Source organism: Athene noctua, chromosome 1, assembly GCF_965140245.1.
Source record: "Athene noctua chromosome 1, bAthNoc1.hap1.1, whole genome shotgun sequence".
Lineage (NCBI taxonomy): Eukaryota > Metazoa > Chordata > Aves > Strigiformes > Strigidae > Athene > Athene noctua.
In genome coordinates this window covers 113,146,730-113,171,481 of record NC_134037.1, presented here as the reverse complement: position 1 = coordinate 113,171,481, position 24,752 = coordinate 113,146,730, and the positions used below count along the sequence as shown (strand labels likewise).

Genomic DNA, 24,752 nt, shown 5'->3' with positions numbered 1-24,752 from the left:
TTCCACCACCCCATCCCCCTCAGCTGCGCCCCCCCGCAATCTCCCCAGACATCAGACGGCAGCACCGTACACGCCCGGCGACCCCCGGCCTTGCGCAGCCCACGCACCGGGGACCCCCCCGGAGCCCCCCGACCCGGCCCTGCCCTCCCCTCCCCTCCGCGGCTCCTTTCCGTCAGGGCCCCTCCAGACGCGGCCTCCCGCCAGAGCGGGGCCGGGGGGGGACAGAGAAGCGGGTCCCGGGGCGGGGGGAGCGGCGGGTCCCGGGGGGAGCGGCGGGGCCGCGGCCGGGCGCGGGGCGGGGCGGGGCGGGGGCTGCAGCGCGCGCGGCACCGCCCCCGGCGGGCAGACGGGCGCGGCGGCGTCACGCGGCGGCGCCGCCCCCCGCTCCCGGCGGCCGCCCCCCCCCTCCCGTCCCCCCCACCTCCCGCCGCCGCCGCCGCCGCCGTCGCGCACCCGCAGCAGCGCCCGCTCCGCCGGCGAGCGGCAGAGGCAGCCCCGGCCAGGCGCGCCGGCCCCGGCCCGCGGCACCCCGCGCAGGTAAGGCGCGTCCGCAGCGCGGACAGAGCGGCGCCGCGGAGGACGAGTCCCGCTTCGCCGCGGCGGAGGAGGAGGAGGAGGAGGCGGAGAAGGAGGAGGAGGAGGAGGAGGAGGCGGCGGCGGCGGAGGCGCGAGAGGCTGGTGGGTTTGCGTGCGGCGCTGTGGAGAGGTAGATGGCGAGGAGAGGAGATGGTGGAGCGGAGGTAGAAGTTAAAGGTTGGATGCGGTAATTTATTATCCCTTGCAAAGGCGGGAGGAGGAGGGGGGGTCCGTGGGACTTAAGGAATAAAACCAATCTGCTGCATGTTTTCCCTGGCGCGAGATGCCTTGGTGGAAGGCGAAGCCGGGGCAGCGATGGGAATGAATATCGCAATATTATTGTTCCTTATCGGCGGCGGTCTGGATAGAGGCGAGGGGTTTGTGCGGGAAGTGCATTGATAATTTGGGACATTTTCTATTGTGAGCCAGAAGAAAGAGGGCACCCGGCTTCCTTGATATGTGTTTGAAACTGTTCAGGTTCCTGCTGATGGTGTGCATTTTTGAAGGGATAGAAATTATACCACAGGCATATTAAAATAAATACATCTGCAGGCTGGGAGGGTAGCAAAATCGATCATTCCAGCCGCTTAGGAAAGAATTTGATTCTAGAATTTACGTAGAAATGAAAGGAAAAGATTAATGATGCTGTTAAGTCTGCTTTTGAATTAGAGCGCTTCTCCCTTTGGCTGCAGCAAGGTTGTTTTTCAGATCCTTTTATTTCATCCGGTAATTTGTGAACTCTCTGGTCTTCCCCGCACCCAGAGACAATGCCGTGTGTTTTACACAATAAGGATTCTGCCAAGCATTGTGCATGCCAACCGACCTAGCATTTATTAAGGATTTATTGACCTATGGGTGTCTCTCTCTCTCTCTCTCTCTTTTTCTAATTTTAAAAGGCTCAATCGGGGCACCTGTGACTAAATCATAATTTTTGAAGAAAAAATGGTTGTAGAGGGGTGGGGGAAGCCTATTAATTCAGTGGTGAGGCGCTGAACGCAATAGCTACATTTATGTTGGTTTGTGTGGATTTTCTTGCTACATACATGTGTATACACATACACATTGCTAGCAGGGATGTCTGGTACTTAGGAGTCCCTTTGAGATATGTGTGTGTTAATAAATTGCCCTCTTTCGAGAATGAAAGTGTCCCTCTGCTTTGGAAATGACTAGACAAGACTGCTGTTTATTGACAGTGTGTGAATTATATCGGCAGTAATAAATAAGCAGTTGTTTCGGGTTTTTGCCTTGGCTCTTTCTCCTCTCTTTTTCAGTTTTCCATCTGTCTTTTTTTTCTTTCTTTTTGCCCCTCTTTTCTTTCTTTTTTTTTTTTCTTTTTTCTTTTTTTTTTTTTTTTTTTTTCCTTTCTTCCCCCTCCTTTTTTTCTCGCTCTGTTTTCCTTTCTCTTTCCCCTCTCGCTGCTCTGGGGAGGGGGGGTGATGGTGTCAGCGCCGCAGCCCGCGGCGGGCAGGGATGCTCTCGGGCTGGGATCCCCGCGCGGCGGATCTCCGCGGACACCTGTAGGGATCGCTCGGGCGCACTCACACGCGTGTCCTTGCCCTGCTACCCCCCGCCTCACACCGTGGGCTCCGGGCACCATCCCGCCCCTGCGCCCCACGCACAGCCGCACTCCCCGCGCAGACCCCCCTTCCCTCCCTCCTTCCCCCCCACCCCTCCGCGGGCTCCGGCGCAAGGGCTGCCCGCGCCCTGCGCTCACGCAGCCGCGCCGGCCGCCCCGCGCTCCTTGCGGCCCCCGCGCCCCGCTCCGCGCCGCACCTCCCGCGTTTCCTCCCCACCCACCGCTCCCCGCGAGTGACCAGCCCAGCCCCAGCTCCCCGGTAACCCTCGTGAACACGCACACGCTCATCCCCCGCGCCCTTTCCCCACGCATCCCCTCCCCACGGACCGACATGAGCCCTACCACCCCTCTCCGCACCCCGCACCCCCCTCCAAGTCGTTCCTCACGCCGCCCCCCGGGCACGCTTGCCGTGTCTCACACCAGCACCCCGGTGCCCCCAGACGCGCGGTGGCTCCCGCTGGCGCCCGGCCCCGCGCCGGTGCGGGGAGCGGCGGGCGGCGCCGCCCCGTCGGGCCGCGCGGGGCGGAGCTGTTCCGGGTGCTGAAGCCGGAGCGGCGGCTCGGCGCGGCGCGGTGCCGTGCGCCAGCCTCGGCCCTGCCCGCCGCCTCCACCGGACCCCAGGAACGGCCGAGGGGAGGGTGGCCGGGTCCGACGGGGCGGCCACGGGCCGGGGGCTCCCGCCACGGGCCCCGCGTTTCGCGGGGGAGCTGCCGGAAATCCCGCGGTATAATGGTAGCGGTGTTGCGAGAGCTGGTGGCTGCTGCTGGGGGGCAGGGAGGGCGCGGGGGGGGCGAACCTGTGGGGTCTCTGCTGCCCGGCGCTGCCTGGTGCTGGTTGGGCACGGCTGGGCTCTGCCCGCGAAGTTTGGGGGTTCTCCTTGCCTCCCTTTTGCTGCTCTTGCCCACCTCGCGTGTGACAAATAATAAAAATAAACGTGTTGACATTTAGAGGAATGAAATTAAATATAAAGAGAGAGTAGGAGGTGACTTAGCAGCTCTGAACGTGTCAGGTGCGTGCAGCTGAGGTGTGTGCCTGTTTTAAGGCAGGTTTCGCCCTGGCAGGCTCGTCTCTGCTCCCTCTCCCCACGCACAGACACACACACCCACACAACACACCAGCCCAGCACAGGGCTTGGCAGCAGCCCTGGACATGATATTCTGCCTGCCTAAGTGCTGCTGGCTAAGAAACGGGAGGGAGGTGAAGCGGTGGGTGAGGGAGGTGGCGGAGATCCTCTCCTCCATCAGGAGAGATCTGCTAATACACACCTTCCAGAAAAGATATCACAGCTTGGGTGGGGGGGGGGGGGGGGGGGGGGGGGGGAGAGAAAACCGGAGAGGGGAATCTCTCTGCTGAAATGCTTTGAATGCAGAGACCTCTTCAGAGGAGGAGAGTGAACTGTGCCATATATATATTTATTTCTTTTTTAAAATGAGGAGTTGTCCTCTTAAATAAGGGCAGCTGAGTAAACATACATAAAATACTGCAACCCATTTCAGAGGACTAACACCTGGGATTAGCTGATCTGCATTGTGAATAATGTCAACATCAGAGCTGGCTTGAATTGGATTTTCCCTGCCATAACAGAGAATATCAGCCCCAAAAGAAACCAGGTGGCAGAGAAAAGTGCGGTTTGAAATTTTCAAAAAGCCTTCTAAGAAACCATTGCGATTCTTCCTCACCTCGTGAAAATAAACCAGTAGGTGTGCCATGTATAGTGAAGCCTGACAGTTCCTGCTGGGTGCTCAGTCCACTTTATATGTTTTTGAGCTGTATCAGAAAGAACTAGAACTGGGCTTGGTAGCATTGTCTGCATGAATAGGACCCTATAGCTTCACAGGTGCTGGTAGTTCCATAAATAAATCACAGTAAAATTGCAGAATAAACACCACCTTTTCTCGTTAACATCGTCCTTGTAATAATAAAATATGCTACTAAAACATTTGAAAGTTTTGGAAAGGTAAGTAGTTTGTTTATAGATTATACCATAAAAATGTAATCTAGTATAAGAATATACATTAAGATTTAGGTTTAACGCTGCAAGTTATTATGATTTCTCGGTAACTCCAAAATTACATTAGCAGTTCATTTTCCTGATGTCAAACAGCAGTTGAAATGGAAAATTAATCACAAACATCTACTAATGATCAACTTTATGATTTAACATGTTATTAGCTGTCATTTCTTATCATTCTGTTTCAATTCCTTGCAGATTAAAAACAAAAACAATAGAGGAAAATCACCCCGTTGGATCTTAGCCTTGGCCTTTTGCAAGCAAACAGAAGAGGAGCTGTCAGGCTTTGCATGTCAAGTAGCCACTCAGCTGTTTGACAGCTTCTGGGTTTCAACCCCGTTGGGATTGAGGCAGCTCAGGAAACCACGAACGATGAGTCCTGTCGTCTGCTGACGCTGCTCTAGCACCATGGCAGACAGTCCGTGATCTGACAAGAGGATCCGTCCTAGGGAGGCAGCACTGGGATCAGTAATTGGCTTCCTGGGAAACTACAGCTGTCGGAGAGGATGTAAAAAGAGGCGCGCACGCGCCGGGATATTGCTACAGTCTTGCCAAGCTGGTGGATCCACCTGGAGGAGGGTTTTGCCACCGATCTTGGTTTTTCACCCGGTTTGGTAATGTTGGCTTTGGGGAAAATTTCTGCTGACTCACCCGCCCCTGGACACCTTTTGCAAAGCCCAGCCGACCAGTGAAGAGACCCAACGGCGCCTTCTCCCCACCGCGGGTCCCCTCTGGCAGGCCCCGACACCATCCTGCGCCCAACTCCATCCCGTGGGGCACCTGCAGCCCCCCGCCCCGGGGAGTCCCCCACAGTGACCCCCGCGCCCGGGGCGGGGGTGAGTGTGCCCGAACCTCCTAGCACGGCCGGCGCCCGGCAAGATTTTACCCTGTCTGCCGCCGGGGCCCCAGCGCCGCCCCCCCCCGGCCCTGCCGCCCCGCTCGCCCGCCCCAGGCCGCGCAGGATGGGGGCGGCGCTGGTGCGGCGCGGGGGCTGCCTGCTGCTCTGGCTGGCCCTGCTGCTGGGCTGCTGGGCTGAGCTGGGCAGCGGGCTGGAGTTCCCGGGGGCGGAGGGCCAGTGGACCCGCTTCCCCAAGTGGAACGCCTGCTGCGAGAGCGAGATGAGCTTCAACATGAAGACACGCAGCTCCAGCGGGCTGGTGCTCTACTTCGACGACGAGGGCTTCTGCGACTTCCTGGAGCTCATCCTCACCCAGGGTGGGCGGCTGCAGCTCAGCTTCTCCATCTTCTGCGCTGAGCCCGCCACCCTGCTCTCCGACACGGCGGTCAATGACAACCTCTGGCATGCTGTCGTCATCCGCCGCCACTTCAAGAACACGACGCTGATCATTGACCGGGCCGAGGCCAAGTGGGTGGAGGTGAAGTCAAAGCGGCGGGACATGACTGTCTTCAGTGGCCTCTTCTTAGGGGGGCTCCCGCCGGAGCTGCGGTCGGCGACGCTAAAGCTGACGCTCTCCTCTGTCAAGGACCGGGAGCCCTTCAAGGGCTGGATAACGGATGTCCGGGTCAACTACACGCAGGCGTCGCCGGTGGAGAGCCAGGAGGTGCGGCTGGATGATGAGCAGAGCCGCCTGTGTGCCCGGGAGGACGTCTGCCTCAACGGGGGTGTCTGCTCAGTGCTGAACGACCAGGCCGTCTGCGACTGCTCCCAAACGGGCTTTCGGGGGAAGGACTGCAGTGAAGGTAAGGTGCTCTTTCAGCTCGCCCCACCACCCCTCTCCCCATCACTCCATGGAGGGGACGGGTAGGAGGCCAGGCCTGCATGGAGTTTCATCTGTACGAGTGGATCTCCCTCCCTCCCCTCCCTCTCCGCCGTGTCCCTGGCTTCCCTCTTCCCTGCCTTCCCCTCCCTGCCCTCCACGTGTCTCTGTGGCCAACCATGGTGCCATCACTCTTCTGTTCGCTGCGAGGCTGGGCGAGAGGAGGAAGAGGAGGAGGATGTTACTTGGGCGTCTTCTAGAGGCGGGATGTGATTTGGGGTTGTCCCAGCCAGAGGAAAGATGGGTCCTGGGTACCGGGTGTCACCGGGGTGAGAGGGGTGGCCGGCATCATGCTTGGCTGGAGTTGAGGGAGGGGATGAGCACACTTGTCATAAGCAGCTGGTGGCAATTAATTTTGGGAGCAGGGAAAGTGACACTGGGGAGAATTTTACTGGATTCATTGTAAAGAAAACCTGGGTTTATTTTGGTAGAGTAGGCGAGACCCAGAGTCCACTTTGTATTTGGTATTTGCCTCTGCTATGTCATTGAAATAAAATCAGTGATTTATTTGTGAATTCCTTAAATTGTTGCTGGGGAGGAGAGGGATTAAACAGAGGATTATGTTTTTGCACAAATGTGAACGGTGCTGCTTTGCAATGTATTTAGCAATTCACCATGCCAGTTAGACGGGGAGAATATAAAAGGACAGGGGGGAAGTACATACTCCAAGATCACAAAATTACTGAATAGTTTTACCAAGGAAGAGGGAGCTTAGAAAAACAACAGTTTCCTGAATCCCATGTACAAATAAATCACTGCGTAAAATATGATTCATATTCAGTGCCCATTGTTTTTGGCAAATGGAAGGAGTGTGAACATTTACTTTGCAGATGCATGTAGGACTTTTTTTTTTTTTTTTAATTATTATTTTGCTAGTAAGTGTACCATTGCTTGCAGCTCCTTAAGCACAGAAATTGTTTTGTGTACCTAGAACAGGATGTAAAGGTATACGAGTGAAATAAGAGCAAAGGTATCAAAGGAAAATATAATCTTCATGTCGAAATTGGAGAGCAAAGACCTAAGTTTAAAATATAAAAGGCAAATATAAATAAGATGATATCGAGGCCAAATTAAGATCTTCACTGAGTGGCTGCATGACATTTATGGCTGAATAATTTGCCTTTAGCATTTCTATCAGATTTCACTCATTATAAGAAAGAAAACATCATTTGTGACTGTGCTTTATTATGTAACACCTCCTGTCCTTAGTGTCAATACTCCAAACACTACAGTCATTCTGCATCCTGTTTACTTTATCAGCTGTTTATCTCTCATCTACCATTCATTAAAAAAAAAAAAAAATTCAAACTCTAATAACATATTAAAATAGTTTTTAATAAGAGCGAACAATAGTTTCAGAAAATAAGGCGTTTGTATTTTCAATAGCACACGGTCCCAGAAACTGTAAAATTAAATATCTTTTCTATTAGTTAAGATCATATAAATGGATTTAGTATTTGAATGTACATTTTTATATGTGGAACTACATAATATATAAGTGTTTATAAAATATTGAGTTGTCTTAGCATCTTTGGGTCAGGCCCTATTATGAACCAAAAAGAAAATTATGAGGTGTAGTAGCTTGGCTAAAGCAACAATGGTTATGTATATATTATTATACATCTATATGCCCTTTACATTAAAACATAATTTATTTGAAGTTATTTTGAACATGTGATATTTGTATGAAAAAGTTCATATAATTGTATGTAATATCAGTCAGAGAAAATCATATCTTCACATAATAATAAGTTCAATAGCTATTTTTAAGGAACATTTTTATGTTTAGATCAAATGTTATTGAAATATACATATAAGTTTATATGCATTAAAAAATACATAGAACTCATAAGAAGGTGACACAAAATAATATTTAGAATCCCCCGATTTTAGGGTAAAATGCTGGTCAAACACTGGTGGTTTTACAATTGACCTCAGTGGGATCAAGATTCCACTCATGTGTCCTTTGAACACTAAGAAGCCTTATAAAATAATAGCAACACTTATAATTTTGGCATACACTCTCAACAAAGGAACATAAAATATTCAGATTCTGACTTCATTTGAAACAGGAGGCAACATTTCCACAGATAGCAATATAAATGGAACTAGTCCTACAGTTTATATCTGTTGATTGAGAAAAGATAGTAACTGAAGTTCCCATCAGTCAGGTTTTGATGAAAGGATTAGTAGCTACTCGTATGTGCTATCAAAGATCTTGAACTATTTTATACATGATGTAATATTCTAAGAAATAGAAAAGGCAGAAGGACAAGTAAAACTGTTATGTCTGCCAAGAAGGAAACCCTGGCTGTTGTTGTTTAGTTCTTTATAGCCTACACAGAAATCATGCTGTTGAATTTTGATCTTTTGTTCCTGGATTGTGTGAATTTCCTAAAATTACCCTTAGTAAGACGTTGCCATTGCTGAAGGATGGAGGATCGTCTCAGACTGCAACAATCTGGAGGGGTCTTTTGAGTTCTCACTCTTTCTGATGTTTTGTTTTTTGACTAAAAATGGTTTAGATGGGGAAAAAACATGTCCTCGTTGAAACCTTTGCTTCAAAGGTGAAAGTTGGTCATTAAATTCTATATTCCTTGGAATTTTTTTTATAATTGTGTGTGTGTGTGTGTGTGCGTGCTTCTGCCTCTCTTCAGGCTGGTAAGACAGAGAGTCCCACAGTATAATGAGGACATTAGGAATCAATAACAATAATGACAACAACAGCAAAGAAAATCTTTCCAAAATTTTCTATCCTGACTTGTACATTTGAGAGATTAGGAATAACTGATTTAGAGTCAAAGTTTCAAGCATTAGGATACAATTTTTAAAAGAATTTAAGTTATTTTCAGGAAAAAAAAAAATCTGGTGGATTTTTTTTCAGATTTTCATCTTTGAAAATCTCATTAATTTTTCCTGAAGTAAAATTTTCTTATAAGAATGAAATTTAACCAATTTTATTTGTTTTGGAAAACCCATAGCAATATAAGTTATTCCCAGTAGACTTAACTGTTCTTGTACCTGTCTAAATCAGGAATAGCTTCATTTATATTATTTGAACTACAGCAGAGTAAGAACAGAATAAGCTAGGAAAGAATCAGATTTATTGCATTTAGTCATGCCCTTTGTTCGAACAGGATCTAAACTCTCTTCAATGGGAGCTTTGGCATGAATCACAGAAAAAGGGCTGGAGTTTTGCCTGAGTATCAGGGGTGTGCAGTCCACAGCACAGAAAAATATGATGTGTAGCAGTTCTGTTGTTGATGAGTCCGTGTGCTTATGAGTAAAGACAGTACAAGAGGCTTCTAAGAGAGAAAATAAAATCTCTATTTAGCACAGAAACAGGCAAGGGAATATTATTTCACATAATAATAGTGACTCAGTAGAAGGAAAAATACACAAAATTATGATAAATTGTTAGGAATAAGACTAGCATTAAAATAAAACCTGATTGCCATATCAATTTTCTGATAAATTTTGACATACATCACAATCTTCTATTCAGTGAAAATTATATTATTCCCTGAAATGACTCAAATTGGTATGGCTTGATTCTCTGATAGGGAGAGCTGTTCATTAAAAAGACTGGTCTTTAAAATCAGATTTGTAGTGAATTAAGTCAGGGTCCTAGAAGGTAGGGACAATACATGATTCGTATCAGTGAGCCTCCATATGCCTCTTCTCATTTTGCTTCTTATGTTAAAATTTCAGAACAAAAAACCTATTTTAAATATTAAATTAATAAAATAGTGACCCTCTGGCTTTAGACAAATATATATATATATATGTGTATATAATTTTCCTTTCATCCTTATTTATACAAAAATAACCTTGCCCAGTATCCTGTCTGAGAAAACAGGCAGATATATCTGAAGGAGGAAATAAAAAGCACATAACAAACTTTGATTTGGGAAAAGATTCTCACTGACCTTAGCTTCGTGCCACTCCCTGCCCTTCTGTTTTTCTATATCTGTAACTGCTTGAAAAAATCGCATACAGGATAATTTACCTTTTTAAAATATAGCTTGCCTACTTACCTCAATATTAGCATGTTATAGAGACAATTACTCTGTGAATTCAAAGTATTCCTGTTTAGAACATGTTTTATTTTAACTGTTGTACTGAGTTTCTGTTTTGTGAGAAAAATGAGGACTGTTCATGCAGCTGTTCACTGTAAGAGATATTCTTCCTTGTCAGTTATTCAGAAGTTGATGCCAGCTATGGTTTGAACTGTGAAAGTGATTTTTTAAGGAAGTGAATTACAGATGTCTCAGGCTAGCCAGCATTTAGATTTGTTTGTTTGGGTTCTGAATACATTACATCTATCTTTGTTGTGCGTATTTGCTTCTTTGTATTAACTTCTTAAAAACTCATCCAATATTTATAACTTCTAAAAATTTTTCATCTTTTAATTAATTTAATTCTCTTATGCCTTGAATAAAACATATAAGCATATTTTGGCATTAATTATCTTTTGCAAGATACATGTTTGAGTGCAAAGATACACTGTTGAACTCTTTGGTTACAGTTGATCTTAACTGAGTAGCCACCATGTCTTTATCCTTCTTGAACAGTTAGGTAAAGATACTTTGGCTAGTAAATACTGTGAGCAAGTTTCCTTTTGATTTACAGTTCAGAATCTTTATCTAAAGTATGCGTCTCCGTTACATGATCTGTATTTCTTCTGCATGCTGAAGTTCTTGTCAGTGCCGATGGCCAGGAGGAGGAGGGGTAGATAACCACAAGAGACTACACTAAGGCTCTGTTATTTTTACCGATTTGATTAATCTAATAATAAATGCTTTAATTTAATGTTATGACTTTTTAGTCAGGGTAGGATCTTGAGTGCAGATAGTCAAATAATCCCAAAGTCTTTCGTAACTGTGTTAAATCTGTGCCCTCTGCATTTAGTCATATGAAAACAGAATCCTTATGTTGGTTTAAAGCAGAATTTTGCATTATTTTCCTAATGCAATTTGATATATTATTTTATTTGCCAGGATGCAGCATTATAGGATGTAGATATCAATATCTGCCTCGTGTAAAAATCACAGAAATTTAAATACTGTGTCACTGGTAATTAGGAATTGGCAGTCTGTTTTAAATTATCTTCTAAGAAGTCTACTTGTTGAATATTGCTAATCCTTTCAAAATGCTGATATTGAAATACTTCCAAGAGACCACTTATGCATATAGCATACATCTTAGTACTCCAGATCTATAATATTTTATATAGTGAGGTTGTTGCTTCCCTTTGTACCTAGCTGAGATGCAGGGTCCATGTTAATTTTAAGTCTATATTGCAAATTATAGAATGCTAATACACTAGAAGAATTTTACATCTAGCATCATAGGACCTTGTGTCAGATTGGTCATATTCATTTAGAATTTCAAAATTATATAATAAAACTGTCTATATTTTAATGTAATTACACTACAAGGCTTACAGGCATTTTGGACCGAATGTACTTGGTCTTTTTTCTTAGCGGCAGGTTGGCTCCCTAGGAGTCTTTTAACAGTAGATGCTAGCCAAGGAGTTGTGGGAAAACATTTGGATTACAGAACATATAATTTTATTCCATCATCACTACTGAGCTGATGGATAGGAATGGGGAAACAGGCTGGCAAGTAAAACCAGTTCCTGATAGAAGTAGCTTCACATAGAGGCTAATGTTAACATATGCGGCTTTGAGGTTTTATGCTTCTTTTCATAAACATATCAAAATTGGTTAGTAATTTCAAAGAAAAAGGTCCATCCAGCTCTCTTGTTGTAATTAATACAATGTTTTGTCTTCCAGAAAGCTTGGTGTTCCTTTCAGAAGTCATACCACCTTCTTGAAAAATACTTTGTCTAGTTTACTGTGCTGTAGTTGAAAATTGTCTACCTTCATAAACACATGATTTTACAGAATAGTGAAAGGCATTCTGAGGTGTTGTGCACCATGTTGTACCTGAGGAATAAATTGTAAAGACCAAAGTATATTTCTTTAAAGGAATGGTTTGAAAGAATGTAACAAACATATCTTTTAACTATGTTGTCATACATAGAATTGACTAGCAAAGTCAGGGTACGTAATACTTTGATGTCTTTATTTAGTTCTACACTGACCAGGCATCATATTTTAATCCTTTACAAAATAATTTAGGTTTTTCCCACAAAGATTTGCACTTCTCGAATGAAACTTTCTCCTTCTGTACTGTGGTGATGGTATCTGAGAGTATCACAAGCACTTTACCAGCCTGGATTATACTGTCATATATGCAGAACTCAGTCTTTCAGCTCAGGTTCTCTTCTGCCAAGCTAAAAAGTAGTTGCATGAGGTGGGTTCATGCTAATATCTAGCCATTCTCTTGGGTCTCAGTCTAATCAGTAGAACCAATGAATTCTTTAATGCACAAAATACCTGCAGTAACTAATGAGCCAAGTAAGAAAAAGCACATGATTTTGATACTACATTGCTTTCTCAGCGACACTAGCCAATTCATACCACTTCTCCAGTTTGGTTTATCCATCTGTAAAGTTAAACTAATGACACTCCGTACAGGATTTTTGGTAGGATTTTCTTCCTGGCCATCAAGTACTTGAAGGATCAGAATTTCTATTAGCGTTCTAGTAGGGGAAATCAAGACTCAAAGCTCCGTTTACTGTAGTGCAACCTCTTTAGTCTACAGGACTGATACTTATCAGCTGGCTTTGAAGTTGCCACCATTCCTACTCCTACTGCCTATCTATCCATAGCTGAGTGTTCAGAATAATGTGCTTTTCTTGTTGTGCACAGCTGGTCTCATTACATGCTTTCTATTAGTCTGGCTAGATATTGGAAATGATGTAACTTGTCAACAGCCAACCACTTTTCCATTGACAGTTCAGCTCTTCTCTTGGTCATAACAGTTCTCATCCTTTGCAATGTTACAACACCTGTACAAAACTTGTCCTTATTACTATAAAAGGATATATAATTTAATGTCTGAGCATAGTGGAGAACTCTGACTTTCAATCAGTGATCATATAGTTTTTGAAAAGTTTCATTTTCTTTCATTTTCACTGAGAAATTTGGGGTTGAAAGTGGGAGGTAGCCTCAGTCAAGCCTTGTTTGAACTTGCAAGGAAGTAAGAGACAGAGGTATGCTGGCACCGTCGTGTAAGAATAGAATTGTACGATAGGATTTTGGATTCCTTTAATTCTATGGAGTTGTTTATGAACCTAGAACTGTTTAAATAGGTCCTAATAAGCAGAAAATTTGGCGCCTTTGAGATAGCTGAAGAAAAACAGCTTCTGTTTTCATTTTCCTTTGGAATCAATTTGAAGTCCCATTGACTCAAGTTTAAAATTAGGGCAAACCTAATAACCTGCTGATTTTGAACTTATTATTCAAGTGGGAATATGAAAACAGAGAAGATCTAGGGCAAATTAAATAACCTGCTGATTCTGACTGTAGTATTCATCTGGGAATATCTATAGAGAAAATAATTTTAATAAATTTGGATATTTATTACCATCATCATCATCATTATAATTATTCATTAATTTAATACATGCTTATGAACCATGCTGTAAGAGTAAAGTTATATGACTAAATTTGTTTCACATTTAAGGGACTTTGTAATTTGTGAAAAAATCTGTTTTATGAAAAAAGCAGGCAGTGTATCCTGTAGAATCGCTTCTGTGGTTGCGACTACAAACTGTGAAACAGTATATTTTCCCTGTGTAAGTGTTAGTACCAACAATGCTATGTAGGTGTGCAAGTTGCATATTGCTTTTAGCCTGTGGCACAATGCACAAGGTTTTGAAATGAAAAGGTTTGACTTTTAGGTGATTTTGCCTAGAGAAAGGACTTTGTGTTGCTTAAAGGCAGAGAAACTAGACTGATTCTTTCCACAGTAATGTCTTTGTAATTAAGAGAACGTGTACAGATCAGAGAGGTCACTAACATCACACTATGTAGCTGGAGATGTATGTCACAGTTCCGAAGTTTCAGAACTGCATCTTAATTTTTGATAATGACCATGTTGATCTTCTTTCTCTTCTATCTTTATCGCGTTAACAAAAGATTTTAAAAAATGACACTTCTGTCAAATGAGGTATTTCCATTAAGACTCCTTGAGAAAGATTACATGTATACATTTTAAATTATATGTACTTTCTTTTTAAGAAGTGTGTAGAAAATCAAAGAATTAGTGAGAATACATGGGGTGAAGATCTGTATCTCAATATTGTAATTTTCTTTAGAAGCTTATCCTGACTCTTCTTTGTTCCCAAAGGTGACAACAGAAATGTTAGCACGCACATATCAGCATTTGTACAATGAGTGTCTAGGGGACAACTATGATAAATAGCTGTAGGATGAATTATTGTCTTGTGTTGCAAAGATAATAATATTAAAAAATGTAAGAATTGGGCCCTAATGATAGCAAAAAAACCCCCCAACCCAAACCAAAACCTACCAACTCTACAACCCCCTTATTAAAAATGTTATCTTTCCTGATTCTGAATCATACAGTAGTGATAAAAGTGGTCTAGAAGTTTGGATTCTGCTGGTTATTATGCAGCGACAAGCTTGCATTTAACATTTGTAAAATAATTTTTACATTTTACATTTGTAAAATCAGACTCTTAACCTGGAAGGTTCAGGGACAAGAGGTGGACAGGCTAGTGAGACACTGCATCTCCTTCCCCGGCTACACACACTGCTACATCTAAGCGCCATGAATTTCAGGTGAGTGTCTGTAATGGGGCAGACAGATGCTTTGCATGACAACATCCCCTAGAACAGCAGGGGAATTTCTTCAGGAAGTTTCCAGGAATGTTAGTGCTGACAGACAGATTACTAGTTTTAATTGAGTTTGCTTTCCTTCTCATATTTCCTCATCAGAGGAGAGATAGGTGAAAATGGAAGTTATAAAGCGATAGCTGTAAGTATGTCACTTAATTTTTAAGACTATCATGGAGTGATATGAGAAAGATTTGTAAATAGATTTTCTAAGAACTGATTAATGCTGTCCTGCTACATCCTTCTCAGATGAATGTGGCTGAACTTCCCAGGAGCCAATTCTTTGTGGAGTTTGTTTTCTGTGACATTTACTGCATAAAAATAATTTCTGTAATACTATTACATTGCAAAGAACATTGGGGGTTTTTTTAGAACATACAGTTTTTCAGACATAAATTGTGTGCTTGTCTTTCAACATTAGACAAAGTATTTGTCTGGTTTGGTTAAGCATTTACTGAAGAATTCTGAATATAGATTTCATGTTCTTACATAAAACATTCCTGACTTAAGTGTTATGAGGAAAACATCAGAATTTTCCCACTAGTTCAGCATAAAGAAAATATGATTTGAATATATTTCCTTGTTGACCCAAAACTCCATTAGTTTTCCATGAACATTGTATCAATTGTGGTAGTTTTCAGGAATTTCTGTGGGTTTTCTCACTGTTCTTGGTCCCAGGTATTTGGAGGAGCAGCTAGGATGAAAGTTAGTTACACATCCTTTAACTTGTGCTTTTTCCTCTATGTCAGTTTAACAACTGAGTCTGGCATTATAATAAGTTGTGCACTTAAGCAGTACAGCACAGTTTTTATTTGTGTTTTCCACATTACAAATTTTGAAACTCAAAATTTAAACAAGTCAAACATCAGATTCGAAGTTCTGAGAAAAATATTTTCGCACTGTTTCTTATTCAGGTTTTTGTAACAAAGTTTCAATGACAGAAGAAAGTTAATCTAACAGAAGTTTTGTCCTGTTATTCTTGCAAATCCACTGACAGCTACATTTTTAATATTTGAAAAATTGTTAAAATTCAGAGCTTTTATCTATTCTCTTAATATTGGCTGGATCCATTCTCTTGTTTTAAATATCATTGCAGTCTTTAAGTAAGTAGGGTCTTCCTTGCATATTATAAATACCTACATCATCCAAGTTTGTAAAGGGACTGATTAAACAAATCTCTGCTATTCAGTCACATATTACCCAATGTGATACTTGAGTCATACTAGTGGATTTTGTAAATCTTAAACAATGGAAGCATGCACAGTAATGCAAGTGAATAAAATTTCCTTCCAAATTCTCCTCTATTAAAAAACCAGAAGCTTATCTGGAAGTGGAAAAATAGCAATCTAAGTTGATGGCACCATGGGAATTCAGAAACAAAGCTACCTTCAATGAGTGGTGGCTTTCATCTTTTTTGTTGCTAGTGTTTAAAGGTGGAACTTGTCTCTCCATTTATTCACATTTGTATTGAAAAATAGCAAAAATCAGTTAGTGACGCTGTAATTCTTGTGACAGAGATATACTTAACTCAGAAAGCATGCCTCTGAAAACTTAGTAACATTTAGTTATTTGATATTGTACTTTAATATGGGCTCATTAACCTTGGATCTCCTAAATATATAAAGTGAACTGGGTATAGGTTTAGTGTTACTCAACATTGCTCTTCCTTAGCTTCCTCATCAGAAATTTGAAAAATAGTACATAATTATGTCTTGGAAACTTGGTCCTTGCCCAGTCTGAGCCCTCAGTGACTTAAGAGAATCATAGAATTGTCTAGGTTGGAAAGGACCTTGAAGATCACCCAGTCCAACCATTAACCTAACACTGACAGTTCCCAACTACACCAGATCCCTCAGCTCTATGTCGACCCGGCTCTTAAACACCTCCAGGGATGGGGACTCCACCACCTCCCTGGGCAGCCCATTCCAATGCCCAACAACCCCTTCTGGAAAGAAATGCTTCCTAATATCCAGTCTGAACCTTCCCTGGTGCAATTTGAGGCCATTCCCTCTTGTCCTATCGCTTGTTACTTGGTTAAAAAGACTCATCCCCAGCTCTCTGCTTTCAGGTAGCTGTAGAGGGCGATGAGGTCGCCCCTCAGCCTCCTCTTCTCCAGACTAAACACCCCCAGTTCCTCAGCTGCTCCTCATACGACCTGTGCACCAGACCCTGCACCAGCTTCGTTGCCCTTCTCTGGACACGCTCGAGTCATTCAATGTCCTTTTTGGAGTGAGGGGCCCAAAACTGAATACAGGAATCGAGGTCCGGCCTCGCCAGTGCCAAGTACAGGGGTGAGATCCCTTCCCTGTCCCTGCTGACCACGCTATTGCTGACACAAGCCAGGATGCCATTGGCCTTCTTGGCCACCTGGGCACACTGCTGGCTCCTGTTAAGCCGGCTGTCAATCAACACCCCAGGTCCCTCTCTGACTGGCAGCTCTCCAGCCACTCCTCCCCAAGCCTGTAGCACGGCTGGGGGTTGCTATGGCCAAAGTGCAGAACCCAGGACTTAAACTAAGCTTTCAATCATTCAAGAATGTAGAAAGAGGTACTAAGGAAAGTAACTAAAAGAATTGGAAGAGAAAAATGTCTTTAGAAATAATACATATTGTTCTGGACAATATGTCTAAAATACTTTGCTTTTGCAGGTTTGTCACATTCTGTAGAATCTCCATCAATTGATGAAGTAAAATAATATGTCCTGGTATTCCTTTCATGTCTGTGTAAATCAGGATTGATGCATCTTAAAGCTAATACATTAAGTCATTATAAAATAAGGGTAAGATCAGAATCCGGTCCTCTGGCATATAAAAAAAAAAAAAAAAAATCTTTCAAGTATATTAATATTAAAACACCCCAAAATCTTAAGAAACTAAGAGGCTTACTCTTGCCCACTACTATGTAATATTACTTTGTGATCTTTATAGAAGTTTCCTTTGTCATTAAAATGCATAGAAACATTTTGTCAGCACAAAATTGACTGGTGAGAATCTTTGCTTGCTTGTTTCGCGTACCTGTATGGTAACAATAATTACTTATTCCACTCTGTACTTTTTCTGTATTTGTAGAGGTATAATAAGAACTTGCAATGTGATTTTTTTTTTCCCTTATAAAGTAATGAATTAATGACTAAAAAAAATTTTCATACTTTAACCTGACTTCCCACCCCCATTACTGAGATGACGTATCCTGTATTGAAATGCTTCCCTTTGGAAAATAGACTGTCATGAATTTTTTTCATCTACATGTTTGAATCAACCTTCACACCCCTTTTGTTGTTCTTTGATACCCATTTAGTGCACAGGTTTTTAAAGCATAGCTCAGTATGGCCAGTTTGTTGCTTCTCTAATCAGCCTAAGTCATCAGCGTCAGTCTAACATGTATGAACATACTGCACTCAAAATCTGTGCTCTGAGAATATTATTAAGTTTATAAGACAAAGCACTCACAAGCTATGAACTGTCAGGACAAAAGATAGTGTGCAATTTAAATTTCCTCTGTTTCTGGGTATCCATTATGAAGTAGTCTTTAATTACATGATCATATACCACTTTTTCCTCAAGGTTTCTGACTCTTTCAGTGCATAGTCTGGATAATAAGTTCTTCAATATTTTGTTTTCTCCTTGCTGTTCAGTGTGTAGCCCTGAGCTTTATTTATCATCCATATTTAAGTCAGTTCTGTAGAGAAATTATTAATTTTTCCCTGGGCTTTTCTAAGGTTTTCATAACTACACAATCTGAGCTGGTATGCAAATATTAAGAGTTACACAGTGCCCATGTAAGATGACGGATGCTGTTATCCCAGTCGTAGAGGAAAACTGAGGCAAGAGACTGCACGTAAAAACATTCACTAAGGCTGACTGCACAATCTGAAGTTTTTCTGAGTACTTCTCATATAACGCTACAGACTTTAAGCATCCACTATAACTTCAAAGCACAGTTTGCACTGACTTCGGACACAGCTTTGAGTGATCAGCACTGCATATTCTGGGATATCCAGCAAGGCACGCTGCCCGAAGATGCAATTGTCCAGAACAGCATAAGGAATGACCACCCAGGAGATGCCTGGCTTTAAAAACCTGACCAAAATCACATGGGATTTTTAGGAGAGAAGGGGGTAGAACGTATTTCTGCAAGGCAGCATTCACCTCTCCTTGGTATGCAGTACACTCCACTCCCGTTTAGCAAAGACTCTTGAATTTCAGGGGCAGGTGTACTGCTCATTGGCACAACAGTTTTCTTCATTACTCAGTCATTACATTGCTAAGAATAGACCTGTGTACAGAACAAGTAAAGGAGGCTCTGGAGACAATCGCGTTAAACTGTGTAATTAAAGGCTATATCATAACGTATATGAATAAAGTGGATGGATCTAAGTTATGTAAGAACCCTTATGTCTCAGAGCTGCTATTTTTGACTCTGCAACCTAAAGAACATTCTTTTAAGGTAGTAAAATAGTGTGTACAATTTTTTATAGGTTTTTAAAACTCTACTTCCACTCAGACATCCCAGCCCTAGCCATAGTGTTTTCTGCACTTTAATGAGGAAGCACCTTTTCCACAGGGCCCATTCCCAGCAGGGAAGTTGCTAATGGACTGACACTTTTCCAGCTCCAAGGACCTAGCACAGACTACAGTTTCCAGTGACTGGGAAGACCTGCTGAGGCTGGTTAAAGTATGCAAACACAGTCCAAACAGTCTTTCAGGAATTTCCTGATAAAATCCAAACATCTCCACTAACATTATACAAACATACTTTTGAGCAAGTTTGCAACTTGAACAGATTCTGGTGTGTTTTCAAAGGATTGGCAAAAGGCTTAACCCCAAAAGTAAAGTTACTCCTGCCCAAATCGGATTTATATTTCTGTTCGAAAATAAGACTGAAGTCAAAAGGAATCAGAATGGAAATGAAACTTACTTTGAGTTCCCTTGGGGAGATACTACTGCTAACATAAATGTCAGGTTTTCAGTTGAGATTTTTTTTTTTTGTGACTAAATCAAATATACTTTTATGATGGAAAAAAGAAGACTTCCTTACTATACTGGGTCACTCTCTATTTTCTTTAATTGCTGTGATCGGTCTTCCTCTGTAGTAAGCGTGTCTTTTAAAGAAACAAAAAAAAAATACTTACACAAAATTGTTTCAGTACATTTCAGAACCATTTTTCCAAGGAATTAACTGAGTTTTTGAAATAAAATATAAACACTGTATTGACACATCTGTTTGTTCTGTATTGCCATTAAAAAACTTTGCCAAAAAATATTTCTTAAAATCTTCCTGTAAAAGTTTTAATAGTATAGCCATAATACAGTGTTACATACGCAAGAGCCATAAATGCAGGGTTAATCTTTGACCTGACCAGCCAATATTTTAAAAATACTTTTGTCTTTATAAGAGCCATATTTATTAATGCCCCAGAACTTTGAACACATCTTTATTATTTTTCTCCTTATTTAAAGATTGTTACTTTTTCTATTTACAGAACTATCTGCTTGCTCTTTCTTTGTGTTTTAAAAAATTAGGAAGATTAAATATATTTTCCCTTTTCCTTTCCATGATTTATATTATGTCCACTATGCCATTCTGTTTACTCTTTTGACGGTGAAGCATACAAATAAAAAGCTGTTAGGACAGGAGCTCAAGACAGAGTAAATCACAGTCGAATTCCCGATAAGTTTCTTTATGATTGGTTAATTCACAGATGGTCCCACTGTATTTGGTTGGATTATTTGTATGAATAATTTTATCCCCTTTATCCCCAATATAAATTAATGTATATACAAATATTTGTCAGATAACAATACTTATTTTAATAATACAATATTATTTACAAGCATATGATTATCCTATATGTTACCTTTTTCGTATTTAATCACCTAGGAGACATTTTCAGCAACATTAAACTTTATTACTTCCACTGATTTAAATGTGACTATGTGTGTTAGAATGAATAGAAAATAAAGGCTTTTAAAAGAAAAAAGTTCAATAGTAAAAAAAAAAAAGATTTAAAATCATGTCTTAAGCATGATCAGATACAAGCTGAACTGCAGAACTGCAGACAACCGATTCAAGTATATACCTAAATTTTTAAACAACTATTCACATTTTTATGTATTATAAGTGTTGTGCCTTTTATGTAATCTTATTAGATTCATCTTTAGAAATGCCTTTTTTTATGAATGAGTTTAGATTCAGATATCTGTATGCATATAAATTTTGTTCAAGCTCAATGTATGTGTCTTTTACCACCTCTTTGTTGCATTTTCTGTAAAAGAATTGCAGTGCTATTTTTTTAGGAAAGCTTAAGTTCTGCGGGGAAATAGTACCAGTCAGAAATCCAAGTCCTATGTAACATCCCTAAAGGCTGTTTTTCTCCAAGCAGTGAAGGGAGTATAATTTAATGCACTCTGATTTTACTGTCATTTAAAATATGTCCCTGGCTCAGCAGTAATCCTCTGCAAACTTTTTTTCTTTTGACATATAGATGATAGTATACAGAGTGAAGCAAAAGTTTGCTAGCCTAATGAGGCTGTAGGATATCTAGTTAAGTGTAGTGACACTCTGTTCATAATTTAATCTATTACCTACACTTGCCAGACTTCTCAATACCAGCTTCTCTGATTATTTACTACATTCATGCATTTCATAAAGTTACTAAAAACTCTTCTCAATTTAATAAAATTCTAGAAAACAACTTGTCCTAAATGAAACTTTAGGAAGCCTCCTAAATTAAAAAAAGAGTAAAAAAGAAAAAAAAAAGTATTTTTTAAAAATACTTCTCTTATTAACCAGAGGCATATTTATTTTATAGTTGTTAATGTGCCCTCTCTGGGATTTATATCAGTAAGATGAAAAATAGGTAGTTTTCAGTATTTTTAAAACTGATGCACTTATTTTATGCCAGGAATTTTCGTTTACTTGTAAAACAGCAAATGAAGCTGACTACTAAGTGAAACAGTGTAGCCACTGCACCTAAGATTACTTCTCACTCAGATGTGCCCCCTTACAGATGGGGAATTATGCTGCAGGTTGCTCCTGCCACAGTGGTTTGGGTAAAGAGGAATAATTTTCTTGAGAGGACCTTGCTAAATCCAGACCATTTGGAATGAGTAGTTCCTCAGGCAGTTATGCCAGTTGATCCGAAGGGGCAAATAGAAAGCAATTTTCTGATTGTGAACATGCAGTAACATAACGGGAGCCAAGGTCTTTGCCTGCTCTGCTACAAGAGAAGTTCCCATGTGACTTGTGCTTACATCTTTTTGAATTTTTGTCTATATAGCTGTGATTAATTCCTGCAAGCATTATTGATCATCAGTGTTCTGACCAGAAAAATTATTTGAGGAATTTATGTGAAACATTAGGAAAACTTTCAGTGATTTGGAAAATATTTTCTCTGTTTTAAAGGAGTCTGTTTTCAAAGATAAGTATGGTAAAATTTGTCTCTGAATAAGCCTAGTAGCTACACTGTGCTATATCTTAATAAAAATAATGTAGTTTTTCAGCCGAGCTTGGGAACTGGACCTCCGTTTTCTGAGAGTCTGTAACATCACTTTTAAATCAAATCTTGGAAAAATTATTAATTCTGAAATTTTCATAGCTGTCAAAAATAGTTTTGAGAGTTGCTTTCTTTTTAGCTGCATTTCAAAACAGTTTTCTGATTTTATTTTTTTTTTTTAAGTATTTCAGCTAAGTTTCAATATGACTTGGTGTTTTCTCTGACCTTATGTAAAAGATAGCCTGGAAAACTGTTGCTAAAATAAGAGACTGGCAATATTGTTGAAACAAACCTTTGGTAACCAAATAAATTATATGAGGAGAAGAACACAGCAAAAATATCTGTAAAGTTATCAGATATCATAGTAGTATATCATGCTCAGCCAAGTTTCAACAAAATATTGGTTACTGAATGTGGTGTGTACTGCCTACCTATCTCTAAAGGGTGCACAAGTCTTATAATGAGTCTCATCCTACACTTCTTACTTCAGGATGTTGCCACTGTAGTTTGGTAAGAACTGTACGATACTTAATATATGGCCAGCTGCAAGTTCTCCTCTGAAATGTTCCTGGGTTTTGCAGTAGAGTTTTGATTTTTGCAGAATTTACTATGATTAATAAAAACTTATTATGAAACAGCACTTTTTTAGCTTTGGACCCAGATATTATTTCCTCTTTAAAAACTGGATCCTTCATAAATTATTACATCAGATGAATGGTAGACATCTGGAAGCATAAAAAAAGAAGAAAAAAGAAGAGATGAAGGACTGAGAAGTAATTAACTACTGGAAATGGGATTTGGAATTGCTATTTTATTTTCACAATTCTATTACAAGTTCCTTATATATCTCAAGTATTTAATATCCCTCACAGTTTTTCATCCATAAAATAAGGTTAATAATATTCACTGTCTTCTTACCATTCCCTGTTTTGTTTAGTAATGTCTGAGATTTAGAGCATATTTTGCTATATTCATACCAATACCTACTACAAGAGAAGTGGATCTTTCTTATGGCTTTAGATGTTATGTATTATATAGAATATAGTGTTGTAGTGGAGATACAAGCAGTGGAGAAAAAGTAATGAATAAATTGTAATTTAGGGTATTCCAGACTGCTTTAAGGGCAACAAAGTTCCTGGTGCACTTACACATATTTTTTAAAACATACGTTTTTCTTCGGAATAACCTGTTTGGGTGTGGTTTGTGGTTTGTTTCTCATAGTATAACATGGCAACATGATCTGTTACCAAGATTAATATATCTTTGAGTAAAATGGTGTTTAATTATAAAAGGGTCCTTAACAAATGTACCATCAAAATATTTTTAATTTTATCTGCTTTGCAAGCAAAAGCAAAGAAACTTTTTGGAAATGAACAGAAAACCTACTAAAATGCATGTAAGATTGTATTTTATTGAGATAAATGTCAGCTGATAAAAAGAATTTTCTTCTTAGGCTTACTGCACTCTAATAGTACTTGCTGATGCTATTGTATGAAGGATTTTAGAGCCTTCTGGCGGAAAGTGTTTACAAAATGTCATAGAATGTAAAGCTTTGTACTTGCAAAAAGGTGTAGGGGGGGAAACAGTGATTATCATTAATACCTCATTACATAAAGGCTATTCTGAACAATATAAACTGATTAGCTAGTAAAGAGGAGAAAAGCACCTCCCTAAGTTTCTTGCCTTTTGGTTCTTCAGCTACAAAGAATTAGCCTACAAGCATAAGATGATTTTGTTCTTCTATATTTGAATTGAAATGAAGAACTGATTTTCAGCGATGAAATAGTGGAATGATTGTCCTTTGGCAACCTTTGAAAGCAAGGGAATGTTCTTTCTGATTTCAGAAATTTTGGGATCAAGGAGTTCGGTTCTACCTCAAACTGCTTGAGCTGTCACCTTCATGGAAGTTAGTTATTGTTGTTCATAAAAACATGTATTCAAATGTGTTGCTTTTACTGTTTATAAAAGCATTTATTCAGAAATCATTTTAATCTGATCTTTATACAATGAAATAATGTTATGAAGGCCTAAAGTACATGTAGCTTAAATGACTGTAGCTATAACATTTGATGTCACAAAGTTCTCATAAGGGTATCTTTAGATAGCAGTTAGACAGTAGACTAACAAATAATTCACTTGTTTTTCTCGAACAATAGATATATGTATTGTATATAAAAGGAGGGATAGACTGGGAAATGTCCAAATGACCATTTGAAAATATATAGTTTGAACTGAACACATAGTCCAGCTACACATTGTTTACCATTTGGATAAAGTGACCAAACAGAGTGCATAACACTTGTGTCATACAAGATGATAATCTACTGAAGAATACAAAACCTACAGGAAAAAGAACTGGTTAAATATTTGTGAAAGGGAACCATAGACTGCATTGCAGCTCCTGGGTTATTCCATAGAACTGCAGGCTAGATGGTCGTGCGTAGCCACTGTTGTGCTAGCTACTTTTCATGGGTACATCTGCATAATATGTTCAGCTGAACTGTACAGCTAAGCAAGGCTAATAAATCGGATCACAAGAAAAGAGT

General features: G+C 40.8%; 1 protein-coding gene across 26 annotated transcripts in view; it reads left to right on the top strand.

The window, feature by feature from the left end:
* The first annotated feature begins 665 nt into the window (after positions 1 to 665).
* The window catches only part of NRXN1 (neurexin 1), a 740,630-nt gene continuing 716,543 nt past the window's right edge, over positions 666 to 24,752 (top strand). For all 26 annotated transcript variants that reach the window (XM_074897427.1, XM_074897426.1, XM_074897419.1 and 23 more), the window contains exons 1-2: positions 666 to 753; positions 4,362 to 5,864. In XM_074897427.1, coding sequence (XP_074753528.1) covers positions 5,126 to 5,864 — 739 coding nt within the window. In that variant the 5' untranslated portion in view covers positions 666 to 753; positions 4,362 to 5,125. The remainder of the gene's footprint in view (positions 754 to 4,361; positions 5,865 to 24,752) is intronic.